Source organism: Cynocephalus volans, chromosome 4 (assembly GCF_027409185.1).
Source record: "Cynocephalus volans isolate mCynVol1 chromosome 4, mCynVol1.pri, whole genome shotgun sequence".
NCBI classification, from domain to species: domain Eukaryota; kingdom Metazoa; phylum Chordata; class Mammalia; order Dermoptera; family Cynocephalidae; genus Cynocephalus; species Cynocephalus volans.
Window position 1 is genome coordinate 14,930,428 of NC_084463.1, and position 22,793 is coordinate 14,953,220.

The 22,793-nt window shown below is 50.2% G+C and overlaps 2 protein-coding genes across 16 annotated transcripts in view; one reads left to right on the forward strand and one right to left on the reverse strand.

Moving 5' to 3' along the window:
• PHLDB1 (pleckstrin homology like domain family B member 1) overlaps positions 1–5,080 on the forward strand; it is a 46,072-nt gene extending 40,992 nt beyond the window's left edge. For all 15 annotated transcript variants that reach the window (XM_063095809.1, XM_063095811.1, XM_063095807.1 and 12 more), the window contains 2 exons: positions 2,568–2,653; positions 3,651–5,080. In XM_063095809.1, the coding sequence (XP_062951879.1) occupies positions 2,568–2,653; positions 3,651–3,791 (227 nt within the window). In that variant the 3' untranslated portion in view covers positions 3,792–5,080. The remainder of the gene's footprint in view (positions 1–2,567; positions 2,654–3,650) is intronic.
• Positions 5,081–5,349: 269 nt separating this feature from the next.
• Positions 5,350–19,478, reverse strand: TREH (trehalase). The gene is made up of 15 exons (XM_063093344.1): positions 19,375–19,478; positions 10,643–10,743; positions 10,363–10,507; positions 10,192–10,279; positions 8,960–9,060; positions 8,705–8,797; positions 8,459–8,575; positions 8,226–8,348; positions 7,935–7,984; positions 7,616–7,810; positions 6,831–7,048; positions 6,489–6,600; positions 6,065–6,177; positions 5,765–5,818; positions 5,350–5,505 (listed from the first exon to the last, which is right to left on the reverse strand). The coding sequence occupies exons 1-15, from the start codon at positions 19,476–19,478 to the stop codon at positions 5,350–5,352; spliced, it is 1,770 nt and encodes a 589-aa protein (XP_062949414.1).
• Positions 19,479–22,793: the final 3,315 nt, after the last annotated feature.

A 22,793-nucleotide genomic window follows, 5' to 3' on the forward strand; every position in this document is an offset into this window, starting at 1 on the left:
GCCAAGAATAATGTGGCCCAAAGGCCATTAGATTCAGGGATTGGGGCTTGTTGAGAGGAGGGTTTCTGCTGTGCTCGGGGGCAGGAGCCAGACTGCACAAGATCGAGGATAGTGGGTGGTAAGGAAGCGGAGGCAGGAGCATGTTACTATTTCCAGTGAAAGAAGGGATGGGAGACAACAGGGACTGGAGGGTGGCTAGGCCCGGGGGCAGGGTAGAGCTGGGTCCTTGTTCCAAGGAGGAAATGGAGATGGGCGTTTGGCTTGCCTGTTGCCCCTGGACCTTCCTCCTGCCTTCTCAGTGGAAACCCCCCATTGTGCAGGGTACAAATTAGATACTACTTCTATGAAGCCTTTCCTGACCCCACCTTACTAGGAGTGGTTCCCACCCATCTCTGAACTCCTGCATTATCCAGGGTCTTTTCTGCCATGTGACATCAGCCCAAAGACAGATGCTGCATGACATGTGCCAGACACCGTGCTAAGTACTTTGAATGCATTCTCTCATTTACTACTTATGGCAACTATGATGCACAGATGCTCTCATGGAGTTCCCAACGAGGCCTAAGGTCACACAGCTAGTAAAGAGGCTGTGTGTCTGTACTCTCTTCCCCACGAGATTGTGGGTTCCTAAGAGAAGGGTCTCTGACTTCTCTCTGGATCCCATTGCTTAGGACACATTCATTTAACACTCGCTGAGCACCTACTATGTGCCAGGCTCATAGTTGTTGATGTTGGGGGAGTTGGAACTATGAATGGATAAAGGAGGGTTCAGATTCAGCATGATCCGTTCTGCACAGAGGAGCACAATTGTGGACTGTAGTGGTGACATTTGCAGTGGGGCTTGAAGATCACTTAAGAGTTTGCCAGAGGAATGAGACAGAGGAGACTGTTCCAGTGTACTCAGAGCATGTTGTTAAGGAACGGTGAGAAGCTCATCCTGGCTAGTAGAACTTGGCATCTGTACAGGGGAGGGTTGTAAGCAAGGCTCGAGGAATGTGTTGGCACCAGTCTGTAAATGGCATTTGCCAAGCCAAGGAGGCAGCTGCTTCCCCACAGGGGATCAGCAGAGAAGTTTGTGAGCTGAAGTAGCAGGATTAGATTTGTGTTAGGAAGCTTTTCCCTTGGCATTATGGAAGATTACATGAGGGGCAGAGGCTGGGGCAGGGCGCATCAGGAGCAGTGATGCAGGGGATCTATCAATGGGTCAATGACTCAGGCCTGAAATGACCCTGGGGGATGGGAAGAGAAGGAGCACATGGGGACGAGCTTACTTCCAGTGGCAACACTGAGTTTAGTGATTGGTGTGACCTCTCCTGCGGGACTCAGGCTTGCTGGTAAGGGTGTCATTGGTAGTGCCTGAGCACTGTTTGTCGTAGACACAGTGGCCCAGGCCCTGTGCTTTCCCTTGAGGATGCTCAGAGGGAAAACTACCAAGAGGTCACCTTTGCTCTGGTAGTTTTCCCTCCTCCTTCCTGCCATCACTGACCTCCAGATGATGTATGCTGCGTGTATGTGCTCAGTTCAAGGAAGGGTGCTTCCTTTCTTTTTTTAATTTTAGGTAAATGTATTCATATGGTTCAAAAATCAAAATACATAAAAAGGTTTAAATTGAGAATTATGCCCCCATTAGCTACACTTTTATTAATCTCTTGTGTATCTTTCCAGAGTCTCTGTAGGCAAACACATGTTCTTAGTTTTTTGTACACAAAAGGTAGCATACAGTACATTTCTTGTTTACCCCCTAATGTGTCTTAGCGATCTTTCTATATCAAATATATCTAATCTAGATATCTTATATCTGGATATATTTTATATACTTATTTCAGAATCTGTATCTGTATCAGATATTTTTATATCATTCTATTTAAGAGCTACATAGTATTCCATCATGTGATACACTGCAATTTATTAACCCGTCTCTACTTGATGGTTACTTGGGTTCTTTCCAATTTGGGGGGACTATAAACAATGCTACAATGACTAGTCCTGTAAATGTGTTATTTTGTGCACATGTAAAATAAATTCTCAAGGTTCTGACCAGTTTGCTCAGTTAGTTGGAGCACAGAATTATAACACCAAAGTTAAGAGTTCAGATGCCCGTACTGGCCAGCTGCCAAAAGAAAAAAAATGTATTCTTGGAAGTGTAATCATTGGATCAAAGAACAAATACCTTTCTAATTTTGATGGCCAAATTATCCATAAGGATTTTATCAATTTATATTCCCATCTGTTATTTATCAGACTGCCTATCTCTCCAATGACTTGCCGGAAGTGTGATGTATATTTATTGAACATTTGTTATTATTTGTGTATTTTATATGTCTTTGCCATAGGTGAGAAGTGGTCTCTTGATGAAGTTCTAATTTGCATTTCTCTGTAATTATGAGCAAGGCTGAGCATTATCCATATCTTCAGGGTTGTGTTGGGCTCTGTTTTGGGGTCCTGGGAGAGTAGGACCATTACCCCATTTCCCAGATGGGGAATCTCAGGCCTGTGGTGTTCCATGTCACTGGAGCTTGACCTGAAGTGTGACAGGCCTCCTCAGCTTGTCCTTATTTCCTTTGCAGACAAGCATGAGACGAAGCTAAAGGGAGTCATCTATTTCCAGGCCATCGAGGAAGTGTACTATGACCACCTGCGCAGTGCAGCTAAGGTTGGGTGGGAGGGTACCCGAGGGGGGCAGGAGGGACAGCCATGGGGAGTGGGTGGCACAGTGGGGCTCTAGGAGCAAAGGCCTCCAGCCTGCCCTCTGCGGAGGCTCTGACCCAGTCCTTGTCTCTTTGTCAACTTTCTCTTCCTTTCTTCCTTTCCCCTTCCCAGAAGAGGGTTTTCCGCTTCACTGTGGTGACTGAGGTACCCTCCCCACCTAGCTGTAACCAGAACTACTGCACATTAACACCTCCTATACCCCACTCACCTCTGACCCTTGACTCTCCCCTCCTTCCCCCAGGCCTGAGAGAGGAGGTTGCAAAGAGCAGGAACCTCCTGGGGCTTGAGTGCCTCCCCGTCCTTGTTGCCTCTTTCTCCTGGAGATGACAGCAGGATGTCTCCCCATGGGGCGTGGGTGATGCAGAAAAGATAGTAAAGGGGGTGGGGGGGGCCCTCAGAAACTAGATTTGGTAGAGTGGAATTGATAAACAGGGGATATCTGAAGCTGGGGCCAGATGCCCTGATGCAAGTCAGCCTCCCTCCCACCAATCTTCTGATGCCCACCCCAGCCTTGATCTCTGCTCCTCTGGGGTCCCGGAGCTTAACATCCCACTTGTAGCTTTTTCCAGCTGTCCCTTTTTTGCTGAGAGGATGCTCTGGTACTCACTGAAAGAGTCCTTTGTGTCTTACTCTCTTTCTTCCCACTTTTGAACCTAGGGTGTCAAGTGATAGTGCCCCACCTGGTGGGGTGTGGCCCTGCCAGGGTCCAAGGGGCTTAGAGAGCCCAGGACTGCCATGTTGAGAGAAAGGGAACATTTGAGCCTGGGGTCCACATGGACTGGTAGGGACTAGGCTTTGGGACTATTTAGGACTCAGACCTAAGCCCCAGGGCTTCCTGGGGCCTGGGGCCTGGGAGGGGAAGGGTCAGACAGGAAGGCAGGTGAGAATGTTCCTGGTCATGAGTGAGCCCTGTCTTAGACCTTTCTCTCTTTCCTTGGCAGAGCCCAAACCCAGCCCTCACCTTCTGCGTGAAGACCCATGACCGGCTGTACTACATGGTGGCCCCATCTGCAGAGGCCATGCGCATCTGGATGGATGTCATTGTCACAGGGGCTGAGGGCTACACTCAGTTCATGAACTGACCATCAGGGGCCTCCTCTTGGGCCAAACCCATGCCAGGCCCCCTGCCACTCTGCTCGCCCCTGGAGACAGAGTTGCACACTGGGCCTCAGGCCGCAGGGGAGCAGGGCATGGCAGAGAACGACTGGGGCTTTTGTACAAGAAGACTTAGTAATATTCTGTAAGGAGCTTGGTCCTATGAGTTTCTGGGTTCTGGTCCCCTAAAGAACCTGCCAGAAGATGAAAGGTGGGGAGGGGGCTTTGCTGCCTCCTGGGAGCCCAGAACTTGCAATAACTCTTCAAGGTCCTGCCTCGGTCCTGGTCAGGGCTGAGGTGCGTCACAGGGAGGGCCTCTCAGCTCTGACCTGGCACCTACTCTCCCTAGCCCATTTTCTCTTTTGTAAAGGATGAATTATGGTACCAGAATCTGCCAAAGATCCCCTCTTGCTTCAGCCCCCTTTGCAGGGGCCTTGGGTAACAACATCCAGGGTGGGGTAACAACAGCTCAGGCAGCGTACTTCTCAAACCCCGCTCTGCCCCATGGTTCTCCTTGTTTATGCTTTTTATTTTGCTCAGGGGCTGGAGACCTCGAGCATCGTCCTTGAGGACCCAGCCCCATGCCTCTATTGTAGACCCATCACCATGGTCACCACAGTGACTGCTTCATTGCCATGGTTACAGACTAATTGCCATGGCTCCAAGACTCAGCCTACTGCTTCAGTTGTGGGCTATCTGAGGGTACGTGCCATCATCTCTCCAGCCCAGGCCCCTGGGCATCTCACACTGGGAGGAAGGGACTGAACACCTTCTCCCTGCCCCCAGCCTGTATCTCTGGGCCTGCCCACCCCCGAGTACAGCCCTCTCCCTTCCACTTGTGCCTTGCTTAGAGCCAGAAGGGATGAAGCCAGGGGATCTAGAGACCAGAGACCAGAGGACAAGTGATATGGATAAGAGAGGACACTAGAAGGGCTGTCCTCAGGGTTCTGTACAAGGTTGAGTTTCTGACAGGGAAAGAGGGCTGCTCAGATGCTTCCAGAGGGAAAGGCTGAGCCAGAGAGGAAGCAGCAGTGAGGGAAGGCCCTGAGGTGCGGCCCTCTCCCTCCCTTCCTCCGGCCTCAGAAGGGTGATGGAAATGGAGAGTGGAGGAACAGGCCCCCAGCTGCCGGGCCTCAACACTTCACGCCTTAACACTAAGCCCACCTCCCCCGCCCCCCTTCCCAGCACTGGGCCCATGGTTGCCTGTGCCGGGGCTGGGTGTTTTTCAGTATTTGTAAGCATTTCAGCAGAACAATAAAGCATTTGGACTATGTAAGTGTGTGGAAGACCAGGTGGTGTGGGGTATGGGGCTGGGGCACTTGGGATAGTAGGGCTAGGTCTCCCCCACCAAGGCAGGATTTCCACCCTACTAAAGGTTCCAGGAGGGACCCTCCAAGTCACTACCCTGCCCCCACTCCACTGTGAGCAGAGGACAGGCTGGAAGGTAGGAGGGCTTGAAGAGGCAGGAGAAGGTAGGGCCTGGGGCAGAGGTTTAATGAGGCAGAAGCCAGATGAGGAAGTGAAGGCAGATGACCAGTGAGGCTGTCACTGTGGCAGGAGGCTGAGCAGGAGGAAGTTGGGCAGAAGGGCAGCTGCCAGGCAGTGGGGCTCCAGGAAGGCCAGCTGGGTCCCTGAGCTCAGCCGGTCACCATAGCGGTCCAGGAGCATCAGGGCCACTCCGTTGGTCCAGCCAAATCCCTCCTGGAGAGAGGCACAGCCAGTGGGACCAGATCTTGGGGGAAGCCGCCCAGCCCTGTTTTGGGGGTGGAGGATCTCTACCCAGGGCTGTGGCCCCACCTAGCCCCAGGGATAACAAGGAGCCCTAATTATCTCCCCGCTGTGGGCTCACATACAGGGGAGCACCCTGAGGCCCTGGGGAGGGGGTCATGGGAGTTGTGGGCACAGCAGAGCCCAGGAGTTCCCTTTAAGGTGCTGGGCAGCTCACACCCAGCCCTCTCACCTGAACTTCATACTCCCCTCCACAACCTGGCTGTCCACCGTTGCTGATGTCGTACTGGGGACAAGAGGACAGGCTAGGTCAGGCACTGCTCCCAAGCTCCTCACCCCAGCCCCAAGGGAAGCACGTGGAGCTCCCTGGGGAGGAGCTGCAGCTCCGGCCCCTGCGGTGCCCCAGAATGGCCACTGGGCGCCGCCACTGTCCTGACTGGGCCTGCCCTGGGCCTTGCAAAGCCTGGCTCTTCCCCACCTCACCACCGGGAGGAGGCCCTGGTGGACGGCAGGATGCTCGGGGACAGCTCACCTTCTCATACATGGCTGACCTCTGGGAGTAGACATCAAAGTTGGTTCGGATCCAATTCTGGGCCAGCTGGAAAGCCACTTCCTGGGTCCGAGGTGAAGGCGACTTGGCCAGGCCTAGACCCCACACCAGGCAGGACCTGAGTCTCTAGAGCCCCAACCCAGGCAGAACAGAGGCCCCAAAGAGGGAAACAGGCCTGGGCCTCCAGACCTCTTTCATGGAACCACAGGCCTATCTTGCCGTAATCCAGGGCCTGGGTTTGGAGGGAGGAGGAGGGCTGATCCCACTGGACAGGTGGGATGGACATGAATGTTTGCTGCGTGGGAGGCCAAGAGAGCAGGGGAGTGAGAGAGAGGATACGGGGGCCTTTGTCACATCTCCCCAGTACTACGAAGGCCAGCCCTCTGCCCCACCCCTGCCTCCCTACCTCTGATGACAAAGTCCTGCAGGGGAGCCCAGGCATTGGGGAAGTCCCACTGCTGGCCTGTCTCCCGGAGAGAGGTCGGGATCCCATACTGGTAGGTCAGGATCTGGCTGTCCTGGAAGGTTCCAGACTTTACTATGATGGTGGGTGGGCTGGACAGGGAGCCAGGATGCTGGGCCCTCCAGGAAGCCAGATGTCCCCTGCTGGCCCTTCTCTTTTTGGCTCCCAGCTGTCCTCCTGTGGCCCCAGCAGGAGGCAGTGGCTGCCACCTACAAGGGCCCTGCTCAGAGGCAGGAGGGGCAGTCCCACCTCCAGTGTGCCAGACTAGGCCTGCTGTCCCCTCACCTCCAGGTATTTCAGAGCCTTGTCCGTGACACCAGGGTCAGAGAAGCAGCCAGCCCAGAGCGGAGTGAGGTTAGATGGGTAAAACTCCTGGTTTTTCTTGCTGTTCTCAAGGTCAAAGTCGAACCAGGCACCTTTCTCCTCATCCCACAGGACGGCATTCAGGGCAGCCAAGCGCTGTGCCCGTGAGGTTCTGTACTTCGTGGCCTGGGACTCATTGCCTGGGGCAGCACTGCCTTCAGACGGAGCAGCCGGTGCCCCGCCCTCGGGCCTGTCCTTAGATCACTCTACTTTGGCCTCCCTTTGTGTTCCTCCCCGAGGGCTGAGAAATCCTGAGCACCAAGGGGATTTGCCTACCTGGAGCCCACCACATTGAAGGCTTCTAGGTCCTGGATTTCCTTGAACAAATGGCCCCCGTACCATTCCCAGGGCCTACAGTGGCCTGTTCCTGGGTCCATCCTCCAGAGAGCACTGGCTGCAGGGATCCCCCTAGCTCTGAGGGGGTCAAGGGGCGGCTGAGAAGGAGTGGAGGAAGTTTGGGCGTGTGGACCAGGTTGTCCCCTCACAGGCCCTGAAGGCCCTCACAGTAAGAAAGGGACTGGGAGTAGGGAAGACTCCATTTGTCCTGTTGTCCTGGTTCACAAATGTTAGTGCCAACCTCCACTAGGGGAGAATTTGAGAAGCCCTACACCCCAGGGTCCTACTTCCAGTTCTGCTGGCAAGGCTGAGGCAGCATTCCAAGCTCCACTACCCCCGCCCCTTTACCCCTACCCTGTGGGGGTGCTCACCCAGTCTGGAGTAGAACTTGCTCATCAGATCCTCTGCTCGGCACAGGAAAGCATTCAAGTCAACAGGCACCAGTTTGCTGGTACGGATGCTGCTGAGCAAGTCAGGGTTTGGGCCTCCAACGAGCCAGCGTGAAGAGAAGTCCCAGCCAGACTCGGCCCCAGCCTTGAGCTCAGCCCACAGAGCTTCCCGCTCCCCTGTGAGGACAGAGCAGGCAGCCCAGCCCGTCCTGGCTGCAGGATAAGACAGCAGCAGGCCAGAGCTGCCACCATGCTGGTGCCCAGTGCCCTCCCCAACCCTCCCTCACCCTGTGCTGCTCACCTTCTGGCAAGGCGTCTGCCAACTCTGAATCTTTGCTGTAGGACTCTGGCCTGGCAAAGAGGAGAGGTGGGCAGCCTGGCAGTTATAGCACTAAGCCCCCCTTTGCTCAAGCAGGAGGCCACACCATCTTGACTGAGCTGTCCTCAGGCCTTACAGCCATGGGTTGCTAAGGACTCTCAGTATCACCATCTGAGAGGCCAGGCTAGATTGCTCCCCTCCTGCCCGGGGCATGTGATCCACAAACCAGAGTGAACAGACAAGAGATTGAGGGTGGGCTGGGCAGTTCCTCACCTGGGTCCCCCATAAGGGACGTAATAGCGATTCAGGACATAGCTCTCCCCCTCCAACCTCACAGAGACACTCCTGTTCTGAGTCCAGAAATCCAATTCCAAGGCTAGGGTCTCGATGTTCTCCCTGGGGTGGAGCCAGGCACCACCTCAGCCCAGGCACAGGTGCCCACTGCCAGCCCCGGGAGGTCTGAGGTGTGGAGTGGGCTGTAGGGCAGCACAGGGAGTGGTACCCACTGTAAGAAGGTGGTGTCGTTGGTGTGAGTCACGTAGAGATCCATCATGAGAGTCAGGAGTGGAGGCTGGCTCCGCTGCAGGTAGTACACGCGCCCCCCGTTGGGGACATGCCCATAGCTGCCAAGAGGGAGGTCTGCTGAGGGTACCTCTGCCCAGCAGCTTCAGCCAAGGCAAATCCAGCTGCAAGTCCATGGCATACCTGCTTCTCCTCCACCCCTGGTCTGGAGGAGCCTGGCCCCCTCTTACGTTTTCACCAGGTCCAGGAAGTTCTGCAGCATGCCCTTCACCATCTCAGCCATCTCAGAGAGGAGCAGACCCTCCATCACCCAGTAGGAGTCCCTGAAGGAAAGAGCAGCTCAGGCATCACCCCATTGCTGTCCTCTGCCCAGCACACCTAGGCTGTCAGGGCACCCAGTCCTGCTCAGGGCACCCCACTGGCCCTGGGTTCCCCCACCACTGCCAGCCCCTCCAGGCCCCAGCCTCTCAATCCTGGGCACTCACCAGTAGTAGAACTCGACAAAGCGCCCACCAGGTACAACGAAAGGGTGTTCCGAGTAGATCAGAGAGAACCGCTCAGGGTGGCTGAGAACCTCTGGCTTCATCTGGAGTCAGGAGAGAGGGCACAAGGGAGCCTAAATCCCAATGGGAGTGGAGGCTGCAAGAGGCTGGGGGTGTGGAGGCCCTACAGCTCAGACTCTGGAGTCAGGCAGCAGGCTCGAGTTCCAGCCCCGCTGCCGCTCAGCTGTGTGGTCAAGGCCTGGCTGCTGGCAGCCTTGGTGTCCTCATCCCCCACGTGCTGGCCTCTGCACTCCCAAGCCAGCTTGATGGAGTGTGGAAGCCCCAACCTCTCAGCCTGGCACAGGGCAGGTGTCCACCAAGCAGCGGCCATTATTAAGACCCAGGTGGGGCTGGCTGGGTGGCTGGGGGTGCTGGGCCCTCATCTCCCCTGCCCCTGCATCCCTGCTGCCACCACCAAGCCAGGCCCAGAGGATCAGCGCCACCCCCACCCCCATTCTCTGGCCCAGGTGGAGATGAAACCCCAAGCCCTTTCCCAGGTGAGGTGGATGTGGATGAACGTGGCTGAGGGGGAGCCACGGGATGACCAGGCTGGCTGCGTGTGCCCGTCAGGCATTTCCTCTGTTCATTCCCGCTGCTTCTATGTGCATGAGGTTTCAGTGGGGAAAGGTCAGCCTGTCTCAGTCGCTGTGAGGAGCAGCAGAACCGCGCTCAGGTTTGTTCCCACCAGGCACGGCTGCCCCTAGGGCTGGTGAGGAAGGCGCCTGAGAGGAGGTACCTCAGGACTGTGCAGCCCGGCATGGCCTCAGGCGGCAGTGGCAGCAGCGACAGCAGTGGTGGCGCTTATTTTCCTGAGAAAGGGGCCTAGCCCCAGGAGCTCAGGGAAGGGAGAGGCCCAGGGAAGGGAGAGGCTCAGCAGGCGAGTGAACATTTGCCAGCCGGTATAAGTGCTGGGCAGCTGGAGCGGGCAGGATGGGCTGGGTTTGCCTGGGGGGAGGCTGGGGAGGTATGATGGAGGCTGTGATGAGTTAGAAGATGTTCCCCTTCTGACCTCAGAAATGCCTTCTATTTGGGGGCTCAGGAGCTGAGGGCCTGTGTTCTTAGGAAAGAAGACCCAGTATATGGTCTGGGCACACTGTGGGCTCCCAAACCAGCACACCCCTCTTCCAGCTTTGGCCCCTTGGCCAGGCCCTGGTGCAGGCCCAGGACACTGATACCTTCTTTCCCAGCTTCTTCCAGAGCTGGTGCAGCTGCTCTGCCCAGGCACGTAGCTTGGTGTCAGATATTTTCTGCAGGAATCTGGGGCTGGAAGAGCACAGGGCCCCACAGGGTTCAGGAAGGCAGCCCTGTGCGAATGGCCCTTTCCTGTTCCCTGTACAAAGTGGTACCTGTCTTTCCAGTCTCCAGGGATCCAGGGCTCCAGCTCCTGTCCCACAGCCTGGAAGTGTTCTTGGACAAACACCTGCAGCTGCTGCCAGGGGATGCTGTGGTTGTGGGCCTCAGCTAGCTCCTTGAAGTTCTGCAGGACTTGGTCTGGAGAGCAAGCAGCAGGAAGGGGTCAGCAGGGTTCCATGAGGCCCTTCCTGATCAGAGGGGCCTCTGTCTGGTCTTGCCCCTGCCTTCTTTGGGTAGAAGGTTCAGGATAGGGTGAGGCCCCAGTTGCCTCACCTGGAGTTGTGGACAATGGCATGTCCACAAACTGCTTGTCATCCGGGTAGAGCTTGGCCATCTGAACTTGGTGTAGGAGCTCCCCATGGCAGTAAATCTGGCTGCAGGGAAGGTCAGGGAGGGGATGGGGTCAGGCCATCCCCTCTCTCCCATTAGGACAGAAGAGATAGCTAGAGTTGGGGGCAGACTGGTTAAGGCATGTTCCCTAGGACGGGACAAGGGCTGTGCATGTGCACGTGTGTGTCTGCATGTGTGCATGTGTTTGTATGTGTGTTTGTGGTAGGGGTTTGTGGGTGGTAGTGACACACAGGACTGAGAGAACAAGCAGGGTCTCTGTGCAGTAAAGGACCTATACAATTGTCTGAGCCCATGCCAGTTGTTAATTTCACACTGTATAGAATATCTGGTGAGGGCTCATGCCACTGGCCAGCAACGGAGCCAGCCTGACACCCGCCCTGGGTACCTGAGAGATGGGCCATGGGCCTCAGTCCCACCCCTGTCGCTGCACATTCAGGCCAGCAACAGACTCAGCCTGACGCCCAGGATCCTGAGTCAGGGTCTGGGACAGTCCTGCCCTGCCTGCAACCAGATCCTAGAATGTACTTATTAACCATGTGTGTTTCTTTGGAGTGTGTGACTTACCTGCTCATGTCCTTCACCAAATTTCTGCTTAGATTTTTCTAATTCATTTTTAAGAACTCTTTTTGTAATAAGGATGTTAATCTTTGTGTGTTAAAAAAAAAAGAGAGAGAGAGAGCAGAATAATGGTTACTAGAGGCTGGGAGGGGTGTGGGGGAAGATTAGGGGTGAACTCATGGGGACAAAACTATGCTCTCTACCTCAAGGGAATCATTGTGCAGACTATGTATGTATTGAAACAACACACTATACCCCACAAAAAAAAAATATATATAAATAATATTGAATTTTAAAAAATAGAAAGAATACCTGGTGAACAAAAGGAGATTAGCACCTTAATCAGTGCCGTTTTAGAAGCTAGAGTGATGGTATGGACCAGTTCCCTGTACCATAGCCCTATGTCGACCAGATCAGAAAGGCTTATGGAAAAAGCCTGTGAGGTGCACGCAGTGGTGATTGCTGAGATTTGGGACCAGAAAATTTTCAGATTCAGTGTATGGTATATGCCACTTGAGAGACAATTCCTAGCTTACTCTCAGGTGTTCATTGAACCTGCCTCCATGTCTGCAGGACACAGATTAATCCTGAAACCTAAAATGCCCATAATGTATTGGGTGATGTCAGAGAAACAGTCTGATAAAAAAGGCAGTGCCCAGAAATGATAAAATGGAAATGATTTGTTCAGGAACATGGAGCTCAGGGAGGCCAAGGAGGTGCTCATCATATTGAGGAGCAGGTACTCTCCTTTTCCCTAGGGCCAACTTTGGAAGCACCCAAGGAGATGGTGAATCCTCTTGCCACCCAGTCGGGCCCTATGAACAGCTCTCAATTGACAACAAAAAGCTGCTTGGTATACAGTGTACAGACTGTCTTGTTCAGAAAGCTACTGTACTCTGATGGAAAATCTTTGAGGAAGGTAAGAACAAATCATGTTGTTTTCCTTGCAGTGATAGAAGAATTGAATGATAAAAACCCCTTTATTTGACTTTTTATTGACTCCTAGGCAGTGAAAAACTGAGCTATTAAAAGGATGTCCACATGGGGCATAACCCTATGGAAATCACTACGAAAATCACTATGAAAATTTAAGGGGTATATTCAAGTAGCTTTGCCTACATAGTTGTAGATGCAAATGCCCCCAATACTATAAAACACTATATTGGAACAGAAGATACTGCACCAAGTTCCATTTCTTCGGATCAAGGAATACAGTTTACAGCCCATAGTGCTGAACAACGGGCCAAGCAATATCACATCAAACAGACATATCATGTTGCATATCATTCGCAGAGTACTGGTCTGATAGAAAATCAGAACAGGCAATTAGAACATTTGTTGTCTAAAATGGGGAGATAAAAGCATGCAGCTTACACGCCTTCACTAGGATGTGCTCACGCTTAGCAGGGAGGCAGGGCAAAGGGAGCGTCCCACTGGACAGATTCCTCTGCTTTTCTGGGGGTTCTGGGGGAGAGGGTCGGGGGAGGTCGCTGGTATGACTATACAACTTTTCCCCACATCATCTCAACTGTTTCTTCCCTACCTGATACAGTGGTCCCAGGATCAGGGCTACAACTGTGGGTGTCAGAAGCAGGGATGATTCCCAAGCAGGAAATTGTTACTATATCTTTAAACCTTTATGTGAGAGTTCCTAAGGGCCTGATGGGGTGTGCTGTGCCTTCGCCCTAGCTGGCTACATTGGGGTCATCAGTGAATGCAGCCGTGTGGCTTAGTGGTCGAGTTAGCTCACCAGCTCTGCACCTTGGTAAGCCTACCCTACATGAATGGGAGTGGACTGACAGCAGGCACTTGCTAGGCTAGTATTGCTCCTGGCAAGCTGGATAAGCACAGCGACCAAATCTAATGTCCTTTCCAATGGTGGAAAAGTCTGGTAGAAATCAATGACAAATGGAGAGAAGGAGAAATAGTAGCTGAGGGTAAAAGAATGAATAAGTGGGTTATACAAGAAAGATCCAACATCATGTTGGCGCCTGAAGAGGGACTTGGAACAGGAGAATATTATCTCTTAGCATGATTATATCAGATGCCTGAAAGGAGAAAGCCTCGCAGTTGCCAAGACTACTCCTGTTTTGGAACCTGACAAGGTCGAATGGCAGCCTGCAAACCTGAGTGGCACAGCTCTGGGAGACATTTTGGTCATCTGATGTGATGATGAGCTGGACTCATTGTTGACAACTGAATGAAACTCTAGCAATGTGCCTGAGCCTTTTGACTCTTAGTTTTCAGGTTACATCTACCACAACGGATATCACTTGGAAAGCATTTTCCAGGAACTACTCCCCAACAGGCCTTTGAACTGTGTGGTTTACAACTCCTGGCAGATGAATCATGGTAACTGTAAACCTTAATAAACAAATGCTGGTTATAATGGACAAAATATAGTATGGCTAACATGCCATGTATGCTGTATGTGCAAATGCAGGTCTCCCTTGTTTGTGTGGACAGAAAGCTATTAAACAGAAGAGAAAAAATTAGGTTTTCTATGCACCGTCTGGGAACCTGCTGGCCAGAGCCCACCTGCCCTCTCACTCTTTCTCCAATCTCCACTTTGAACTGTGCAGGGCTCTTCTCAGGATTGTTCTACAAACCTTCTGCACGTTACTAGAGTGCCATTTTCCATCATCATATCAAATGTCAAAAATGTCCCCCAAGACAAGGCCACTTGCGTTTGAAGATTTCCATTTGATCTAGTCAGGTTCCAAAACAGGAGCAGTCTCAGCAGTATATCGCTGCACCCTCTCAGGCCTCTGGTATAACTTAGCTAAGAGGCAATACCATCTCTTTATTTGAACCCCTTTCAAAGCATTAATGTAATAGTGGATTCCTCCATGGGAAGAACCATATAGTTATACTAGCATCCTCCCCCACCCCCTATTCCCTAGATCCCTCAGAAAAGCAGAGGACTCTGTCTAATAGGGACACTGCCTTGAGCCCTCCCATGCTGAGTGTGAGCACATACTTGTGACGGCCTGTAAGCCAGCCTTTCATGCCACTATCTTCTGTTTTAGACTGCAACTATTTCTTTTTTTTTTTTTTAAAAAGATGACCGGTAAGGGGATCTCAACCCTTGGCTTGGTGTTGTCAGCACCACGCTCAGCCAGTGAGCTAACCGGCCATCCCTATATAGGATCCAAACCCGTGGCCTTGGTGTTATCAGCACCGCACTCTCCCGAGTGAGCCACGGGCCGGCCTAGACTGCAACTATTTCAATTGCCCTTTCTAATTCTCTGTCAAACCACTACTCTAAAGATGAAAGTATGTCTCTTGGTCTGAAGAAATGTAACTCAGCGGTCTAAATTGGTGCAGTATCTTCTGGTCCTTTTACAGTATTTTGAGCATTTATTTCTACCACTGGCTATGCAAAGCCCAGTCCAGTATCAGTGTCTATTCCTCTCAGACCCATTTGTAGCCCTCCTAGCCCACCAGCATCAGTCCAACTTGCCAGCTATGTGCAGGGCCTTCCCACCATGGCCACGTGCAGTCTCTGTCTCACTTGTTGGCAGACAGAACAGTTCTTGTTGGCATTTTGTGCCTCAGAATGTACAAGAGGAACATTTCTAGATTCAGCACATCTCTGCATTGCTGCTGCCCCCCAATGCCTACTCGTGTTATAAGCCCAGGTGCCACCACAAGTGAGCACACGGGGATACCCACTTGCTGCCCCCAATTACCTTCTGATCATAAAAGGTGGTTCTTTTGGTGGGCATCAACATGTCCTGCTTTAATGCACCCCTAGAATTCCTATATTGATTTCCATAGGGCCATGCCCCATAAGAGTATTGCTTTTAAAGACCAGTTTTCCATTGCCCTTATGTCCAACCATACGGCCAGGCCATTGGCCACTGCCCAAGAGTCAGTAAAAACCCAAACAGAGTGGTGAACAGTATACAGTTCAGCCCACAGAGCTGATTTGTTTCTTCTTTCTTTGATCAGAGTGGCAGCCTTCCAAACAGTACGGAGTTTGTTCACCTTGGAACTTCTATCCATAAGCCAAACAGCTCTTTCTTGGTCAATTGAGAGCTGTATATAGAGCACTATCCAAGTAGCAATAGAATCTTCCAGTTCTTTGGGTGGTTCCAAAGGCAGTCTTAGGGAAAAAGAGTCTACTTGCTCTTGAATACACTCAGTAACTGCATTCCCCCAGTAGCGTGTTTCTGAATAAACCATTTACATTTTATTATGGAACTTCTCTGGGTACTGCACTCCCTCTTAGAGCATTTCTTCAACATCTCACAAGATACTATAGGTACTTTTGATTTTAAGATTATCTTATGTCCTTCAGTCATAGGAGTAATGTCAAATAATATCTGATAGCAAGCTAATAACTACCTCTCAAATGGAAATTCTCAAGTCTAAAGTCTCAGCAGTCATGCTGGGAGGTGCTCAAAGGCTTTTGCGATAAGGCCCAATCTATGCTCCACAGAAGGCTAACCATCTGTGTGGACTTGGGAAATCTTATTGGTTCCCATTTGGAGTGTCCAGTTCATATTGCTTGATGGGTGGATTTTCATGCCTTCTGATTACAATACTAAGTAGTGGAAATGTTCTCCAGTCAGATACAATATCCATCCCTGTATTACATTCAGGTAAAAGACATGCCACCACTTCACATAAAACCAGTTCAAACATACCAATGAAAATTTTCATCCAAACTTTCACCTTAATCCCACCAACCCTTGCATTCCTAACTGTGCCCCCCATTAGGACAACATTGACGGGTTTTGGTTTTACTATGCTAGGTAGGGGGACTGTTCCCCAGTCAGTCATAATATTCATTTCCATAAAACATTCAGGTGAGGGAGAAACAACCACTTCATATAAAGCCTGTTTAAACATTCCACTTTTCATCCAAACATTCACCTTAATCCCATCAACCCTGGCATTTTATTCCCTCTAAATCTAATTGTGGCACCTGTTAGGGCTCTACCAGTGGCTTCTGGTACCACTGTGCATGAGGCTCCCATGTCACGGACTAGAGGCTGAAGTTCTGCTGACCAGAACCTAAGCGTGGCCCATCTCTTACTTCCATTTTGGCTATTATAGAAAAAAACCAAAGGGATCGTACATTTTGCTTTTTTTCTTATTAGTTTGCATTTCCATATGCATCAGTGAACCAACTCCCCTAGAACTGGATTAATCATCTCTGAATTCCAAGTAACTTTTCTCTCTGGTACAGCTCAACTGCTCTTCCATACCACGGGTGACCCTGTAGCTATCCACGAGTTAAAATTCCTCATCCCCTCCCTCTCATCCTTTCTCTTCCCAAGCCACAGTGAGTTGGTGCCATTCTAATGAATCACACAATTCCTGACACCAACTGCAATGCTGCAATTTAATTCTGGCACTAACCACCTGAAGTTAGTGCAGACTCCACACACAGGTTAGAGGCACAGTCCCCAGCAAGAATGCCCTCACTTCAGACACCAGCCACAGGTTCAGTATCCCCAGGCCACCTGCACTTCTCACCAACTCGTTACAAATTTGGGGGTTCCCACACCCCCCTCAGATTTCATAATTTGCTAGAACAACTCACAGAACTCAGGAGAGCACTGTATTTATAATTATACTTTTATTATAAGGATACATATCAAGACTAGCCAAATGAACAGACAAATAGGGCCAGGTCTGGGAGGGTCCTGAATGCAGAGCTTCTGTGTCCTCTCTCTGTGGAATCAAGGTGCTTTACCCTCCTGGCTATTGTATTTACCAACTAGGAAGCTCCACTGAGCTTTGGAGTACAGAGTTTTTATTGGAGCTTCATTACAAAGGCTTGATTGATCGAATCTTTGGTCACATGATTGAACTCACTCTTCAGCTTTCCTCTTCTTCCTGAAGAGGTTAGGTTGATATTACGTGGCTCAAAGCCCCAACCCTCTAAAAACATAGTTGGTCTTTCCAGAATGGCCTGTCCCCTCCTGAGTCATCTTATTAACATAGGCTATATACAGGCTCACCATGAATATCAAAGATGCTTCTATCATTTGGGAAATTCAGAGGGCTTAGGGGTTACCTTCTGGGAATTCAAGACAAAGGTGAGACAAATTCTTCATTATACAACAAGTGGCTTGGGCTGGCCTGTGGCTCACTTGGGAGAGTGTGGTGCTGATAACACCAAGGCCCCGGGTTCGGATCCCATATATGGATGGCCGGTTCGCTCACTGGCTGAGTGTGGTGCTGACAACACCAAGTCAAGGGTTAAGATCCCCTTACCGGTCATCTTTTAAAAAAAAAAAAAAAAAAAAGTGGCTTATGTAGTAATGGGTTAACTCAGTAGGTCTATTGTGTTCAAACCCTGCACATTTCAGAGAAAGTTTTGACCCATGACCGACCCTGAGAGATAAACTTTAAACAACCAGAATATGCTACTTGATAAGTCTTTGTTTATCTGGGACCTTGGGCCATGCCAGATATTTTATGCTAATAATGTGATTTATGGTGGGGCCTTTGGCTACCCAATATCAGTTTGACTTCTGGAGACTGAGTAACTAAGGTCAGCCTCACAGGTACCCCATGCCTCTATGACTGATCCCTAATAAAAACTCTGAACACCAAGACTCAGGGGAGCTTCCCTGGTTGGCAATATTCATGTGTGTTGTCACACATTGTTGCTGGAGAAATTAAGTGCTGTCCATATAAATCCACTGGGAAAGGACAACCGGAAAACTGAGCTTATCTCTTCCTTCTCTATATGATTTTACCTTTGATGGCTTTAATGTGAGGGTACTTCAAAAAGTTCATGGAAAAAAGACTTAAAAGATAATACAAGCCTTTACATGAACTTTCTGAAGTGTCCTTGTATGTATCCATTTTTACTGAAATAAACCATAACCATAGGGATAACCATGTGGTGAGTACTAGTCAATCACTGGCCTGAGACTGGTCTTAGGGACTACCAACACAGTCCTCTTTCCATACATTTGGCAACCAGCCTAAAGCTTGACAAAACACTTGATCACAGAGCCTTTATGAAGTCCTTATTACAATTGCTCAGGGCAAAACTTATTAATTATCCCAAATACATCCATTCCCTTCATACTCCACAACTGATCATTGGCAAGTTCCATCAACTCATCCTTTAAAACATATCCTCTATTGAACCATTTGTCACCATCCCTAGTCCCAGCACTGAAGCCCAAGCCCCAAACCCTCCTGCTGGGAGCCCCCTCTCCCCCAGCCCGTTCCCACTTCTGTCTCAGCCACATGGGCCTTATTCCCAATCCTTGAACAGCATCTCAAGGCCTAAACATTGCAATTTCTATGCCCAGACTATCCTCTCCCAGATCTGTTCAGGAATAGTTCTTTCTACAATTGTGCTCAAACATCACCTCCTCAGAGACACCTCCCCATCCTCTGCTCACCCCTACAAGTGGGCCCCCAACTTCACTTTGCTTTGCAGTGTGCTTCTATAATGATTCTTTTTTTTTCTTTTTAACGCAAGTCAAGTGAAGCCATGGGAGTGGAAAAAGAACAAAGAAATCCGTAACTGGTTGTGATCAATTAGTTGTAAACACCACTGCACTCAGATCCACCTGTTTCTATGACTATTTAGCTTTTGTTATCACTATTCTTGCAAGAGCTGGTAAAGCAGTTGGTGTGGGGAGAGCTCCATAAATTTATCTGGAATGAAGAGTGGATGACACTCTGTGAGTCCAGGAGGCAGGACAGGCTCACTCCTCTCTGTCATTTTGTGACGGAAACTGAGGCTCAGGAGAGGATCACCTTGCCCTAGGTCACAGAGAGTCTCAGGGTCAGGGTTAAACCCAGGTGCTCTTGTCAGGCACATAGGACCCTCTCACACCCACACTAGGGAAATTGGGCAGAAGGTTTGTAGAACAATCCTGAGAAGAGCCCTGCACAGTTCGATGTGGAGACTGGAGAAAGAGTGGTGGACTCTGGCCATCAGGTTCCTGGACAGTGCATAGAAAACCTAATTTTCTTCTGTTCCATTCCCTTTTCTTCCCTTCCCTTCCCCCCTTCCCCCTGAAGGGCTGACCCCCAGATCTTGAGATCTCATCCCAACCTTCTAGACCCCAGCCTTCCTCCCCCACCCCCAGCTGTCTTCCCCACACTCTTACCTTGCACAGGGTGGGGGTAGGGCCTCCTGGGACTTCAGCCCCAGCCCCAGCAGAAGCAGCAGGTGCAGCTCCCAGGTTCTCCTGGGCACGGTGGCTGTGACCATAACTGATGAGGAAGTCCAGGCTCCTCCAGCTTGTTGGGCACAGCTTGACTCACCTGCCTATTCAAGTCAGCCAAAGTCCAGCCTCTGAGGCGTGGCCTTCTGAGGGGATGTGCTTGGTCTGTGTTAGGTCAGCGAGACAAGGGGATTAAAGGACTCCAAGCCAAACGCTCACCATGTCAGGGAGTTTAGTTCCAGCAAACCTGGAGGGGAGACTGAAAGATCAGTTCCCACGGCACACAGACTAATTAGGAATTTTATAGGATTTGAATTAGGGGAAGAGGTTGGGTAGCTATTCTGAACATTTAGTGCTTTGCAACAGCTCTGTGGTTTTGCCGTTCTGCACAAGATTCTGCTTTGCGCAAAATCCGGTTTTTCTCAGAGAGCACTTTGCTTAAGAGAAAGGGAGGAGACATGGAGAGGAAGTGTTTAACATGGCTGAGCTTCTGCTAAGCTGATTGTGAGGTCTAATATTCCTCTGTTTAATATATATAGGAAAGAAAGGAAAAGGGAATAGTAATGAAGAACTTACTTCTGTATTTTCTTCAGAGCTGATTAGGGGTGATGTAAGTTAGGGGGTGTTTGGGGGGACCCGATGGTAACTGTTGGCATCAGATGGCTTGAAGTGTGAAGACCATCCTGACCTGCTGCAGCAATGGACTCCGGGGTTTATCAGATGAAAGTGATGAGCATTTGAAATAAAAAAGGTCCAATTTTTAAGCCTAGGACTAGAAGCACAAGGGGAGTTAGGAAAGGGGTTAGAAAGGAGGCCACTGGGGAGATTGGGACCAGGATGTGTTTGTTTGTTGAATTTGAGATGACCTTTCACATAGTTTTCTTGCTGCATCTTGGACTATCCCAGACTGGTTAACATAAAAACAACATTCTTCCTCTAGGAAGAGACAGGCACCTCCTTTTTCAGCAGTTAGTATATCCAGAGCCCATCTATTTTGAAGAACCGTTCCTGCCAGGGAATTTATCTGACTTTGAAAGGTGGTAATGGTAGAGGCCATTTCACATAGAGTGTCAGTGAAGACTCCTGACAGTTCTTGGTAATACATTGTGGCCGTGTAATGCCAGCTATTCCTGTTCCTAGAGCTGTGGAAATTCCTAGGGTAGCCAGTAAGGGAATGAGGAGCGGGACAGCCTGTTTGCAATGGGCTGCAGAAGAGAGAACTGTGGCGTGAAGGGGAACCTGAATAGTTTGATTGTTTAGTAATAAGGAAACGGTGGGATCTGGAACACTGAGGTACAGGTGCCAGCCCAGTTAGAGGGGAGGCAGAGGCAGGACAAGGAGCCGCAGAGGAAGAAGGCACCTGGGGTAGTGAGGCAGAAGCTGTGGAAAGTGCCAGCCATGAGACTTGGTTTTCTAGATCCCACACTGAGTAGGATCCGGAGAGGGTGGCACGAGTTAGGGGCTGGTAGGGAATGTTGGTGAGGGAAGACACGAAATTTTTTTGGTTTGCAAGTGACAGGAAGAAGTGGGTCTGTCTGTAGAGAGCTGTAGTTGGGAAGATGTGTTGAGAGAGAGAAAAGCACGGCAGGAAGTCTGGTTGGAACGTTTTTTCCAAGGCATTCCTTTCTGTAAGAAACATGGTAAGCTTCGTCTGCAGAGAAGATGCTGGGTTGTTGGTTTGGAGATGTGGTAGGAGGAGATTTATTCCAGGAGATGGACAGGGGGCCTGAGAAGTGGGTATTGTTTTTCCAAACTAGGGTGTTGCTACGGGTGGATCCTATTCTGTGAGTGAGTTTGACGTTCTGGTGGTCTTTGGAAGGTGAGAGGTTAAGGGTATGTTGTCATTGACTGGCAGAGAGCTGTCCAATGAAGGTTTGATAGAGTCGGTCAGAGAGTGACTGGTGAGTGCAGAGGGGTGCTTGAGAGGTAAGGTTGGTTTGAGTGGATAGGGGACCCCAGATGGGTGGTTTTAGGGGTTTGAGATGCGGGCTTATTTCAAGCGCCATTAGTCTTAATATGTTACTGCTCTGCCAGAAACTGTTTGTGGGGAAGCTTGAGTTTGAGGGGGATAGGCATGTAGGAGTGAGAAAGAATGGAAGGGTTTAGGGAAGTGCTCAGTGGAATACTATAGATGGAGGCTCATGCTAGATCTTGTCCAAGTAGTTAGGCTAGCAGGGAATGCTGGAGTTCATTGAGTTTGGGTAGAAAGACAGATCCAGCAATTAGTTGACAGGGAAGATTGTGACTGTTTTAGTTGTTGTGTATGGGGGCCGGCCCGTGGCTCACTCGGTAGAGTGCGGTGCTGATAGCGCCAAGGCCCCGGGTTCGGATCCCATATACGGATGGCCGGTTCGCTCACTGGCTGAGCGTGGTGCTGACAACACCAAGTCAAGGGTTAAGATCCCCTTACCGGTCATCTTTAAAAAAAAAAAAAAAAAAAAAGATAGTTGTTGTGTATGGAGTGAGGAGTAGAAATATCAGTGGTGACGATGAACAGAAAGAGTGGCCCAAGCATTATGGAATATATCAAATAGGAGGATGCAGGTAATAAAAGTGAACCATTGTAACTGATCTAAATTGAAGTTGCTGAAATCTCCCTGGAGATATTACTCAGTTACGGCTGCCCAATGTCCATCTACTGAGGTCAGAGGACATTGAAAAGGGCACCAAGAGAGGCTGAGGTGTAGGATATAAAGGAAGTTTTCTAGATCCTTTAGCACAGAATTGATGGGAAGGTGGGCAATGAAATAGAGGTATGAAGAGAGTTAGAAGACCCAGCAGTAAAAGGAGGCCAAGGATTGAGGCAGCTGTGCAGTTACTCATCGGTAGTAATCTGTTCTTCTGGTATCTGCGAGATCTGGATAGTGGTCGGGTGTAGAGGATTCATAAAACAAATGTACCTCACAGGGCCTGGTTTTTCAAAGCCGTGCAGTTTCAAATATTGACCTTGCAAAGGACAGGAAATTTTCCCCAGGCTATCGAGTCTCTGTTGCAAGGTAAGGATTGTAACACAGCAAGTTTGCTGGCTCAAAGATGGACAAGTTATTAATTGATATGTAAAGTTACTAAAAAGCTGCTAGAGCGAAAAGGAATGTTGGCTAAATCAAGCCTTTGTTAGCGGATCACTTAATTGCCTAACAGAATGTCATCTGACTTGTTTTTACTGAATGTTACCAGCTTCTATTGTAAAACTTATTAAACTGTACTCAGCAAAACCCCACCTATGTCTCTTCCTGTAACTTCTTGGTCTGGAGGATAAATGCAGGAAGAGAACCCCAATTCGTGGTTAATTTCCCAAATGGGAGAAATGCCTCACACTTGAGGAAGTTCTGGGATATTAACCCCTTTCTGGGGCTTCTCAC

Bases quoted from the DNA above. Each gene is read 5' to 3' on its own strand.
- TREH (XM_063093344.1), bottom strand. From the start codon at position 19,478: ATGGTCACAGCCACCGTGCCCAGGAGAACCTGGGAGCTGCACCTGCTG. The intron at 10,280-10,362 runs GTACCACTTTGT...GTGCTCTTCCAG, and splicing joins CCTGGAGACTGGAAAGACAG to CCCCAGATTCCTGCAGAAAA. The intron at 7,811-7,934 runs GTGAGCAGCACA...CTGTCCTCACAG, and splicing joins GGCAGACGCCTTGCCAGAAG to GGGAGCGGGAAGCTCTGTGG.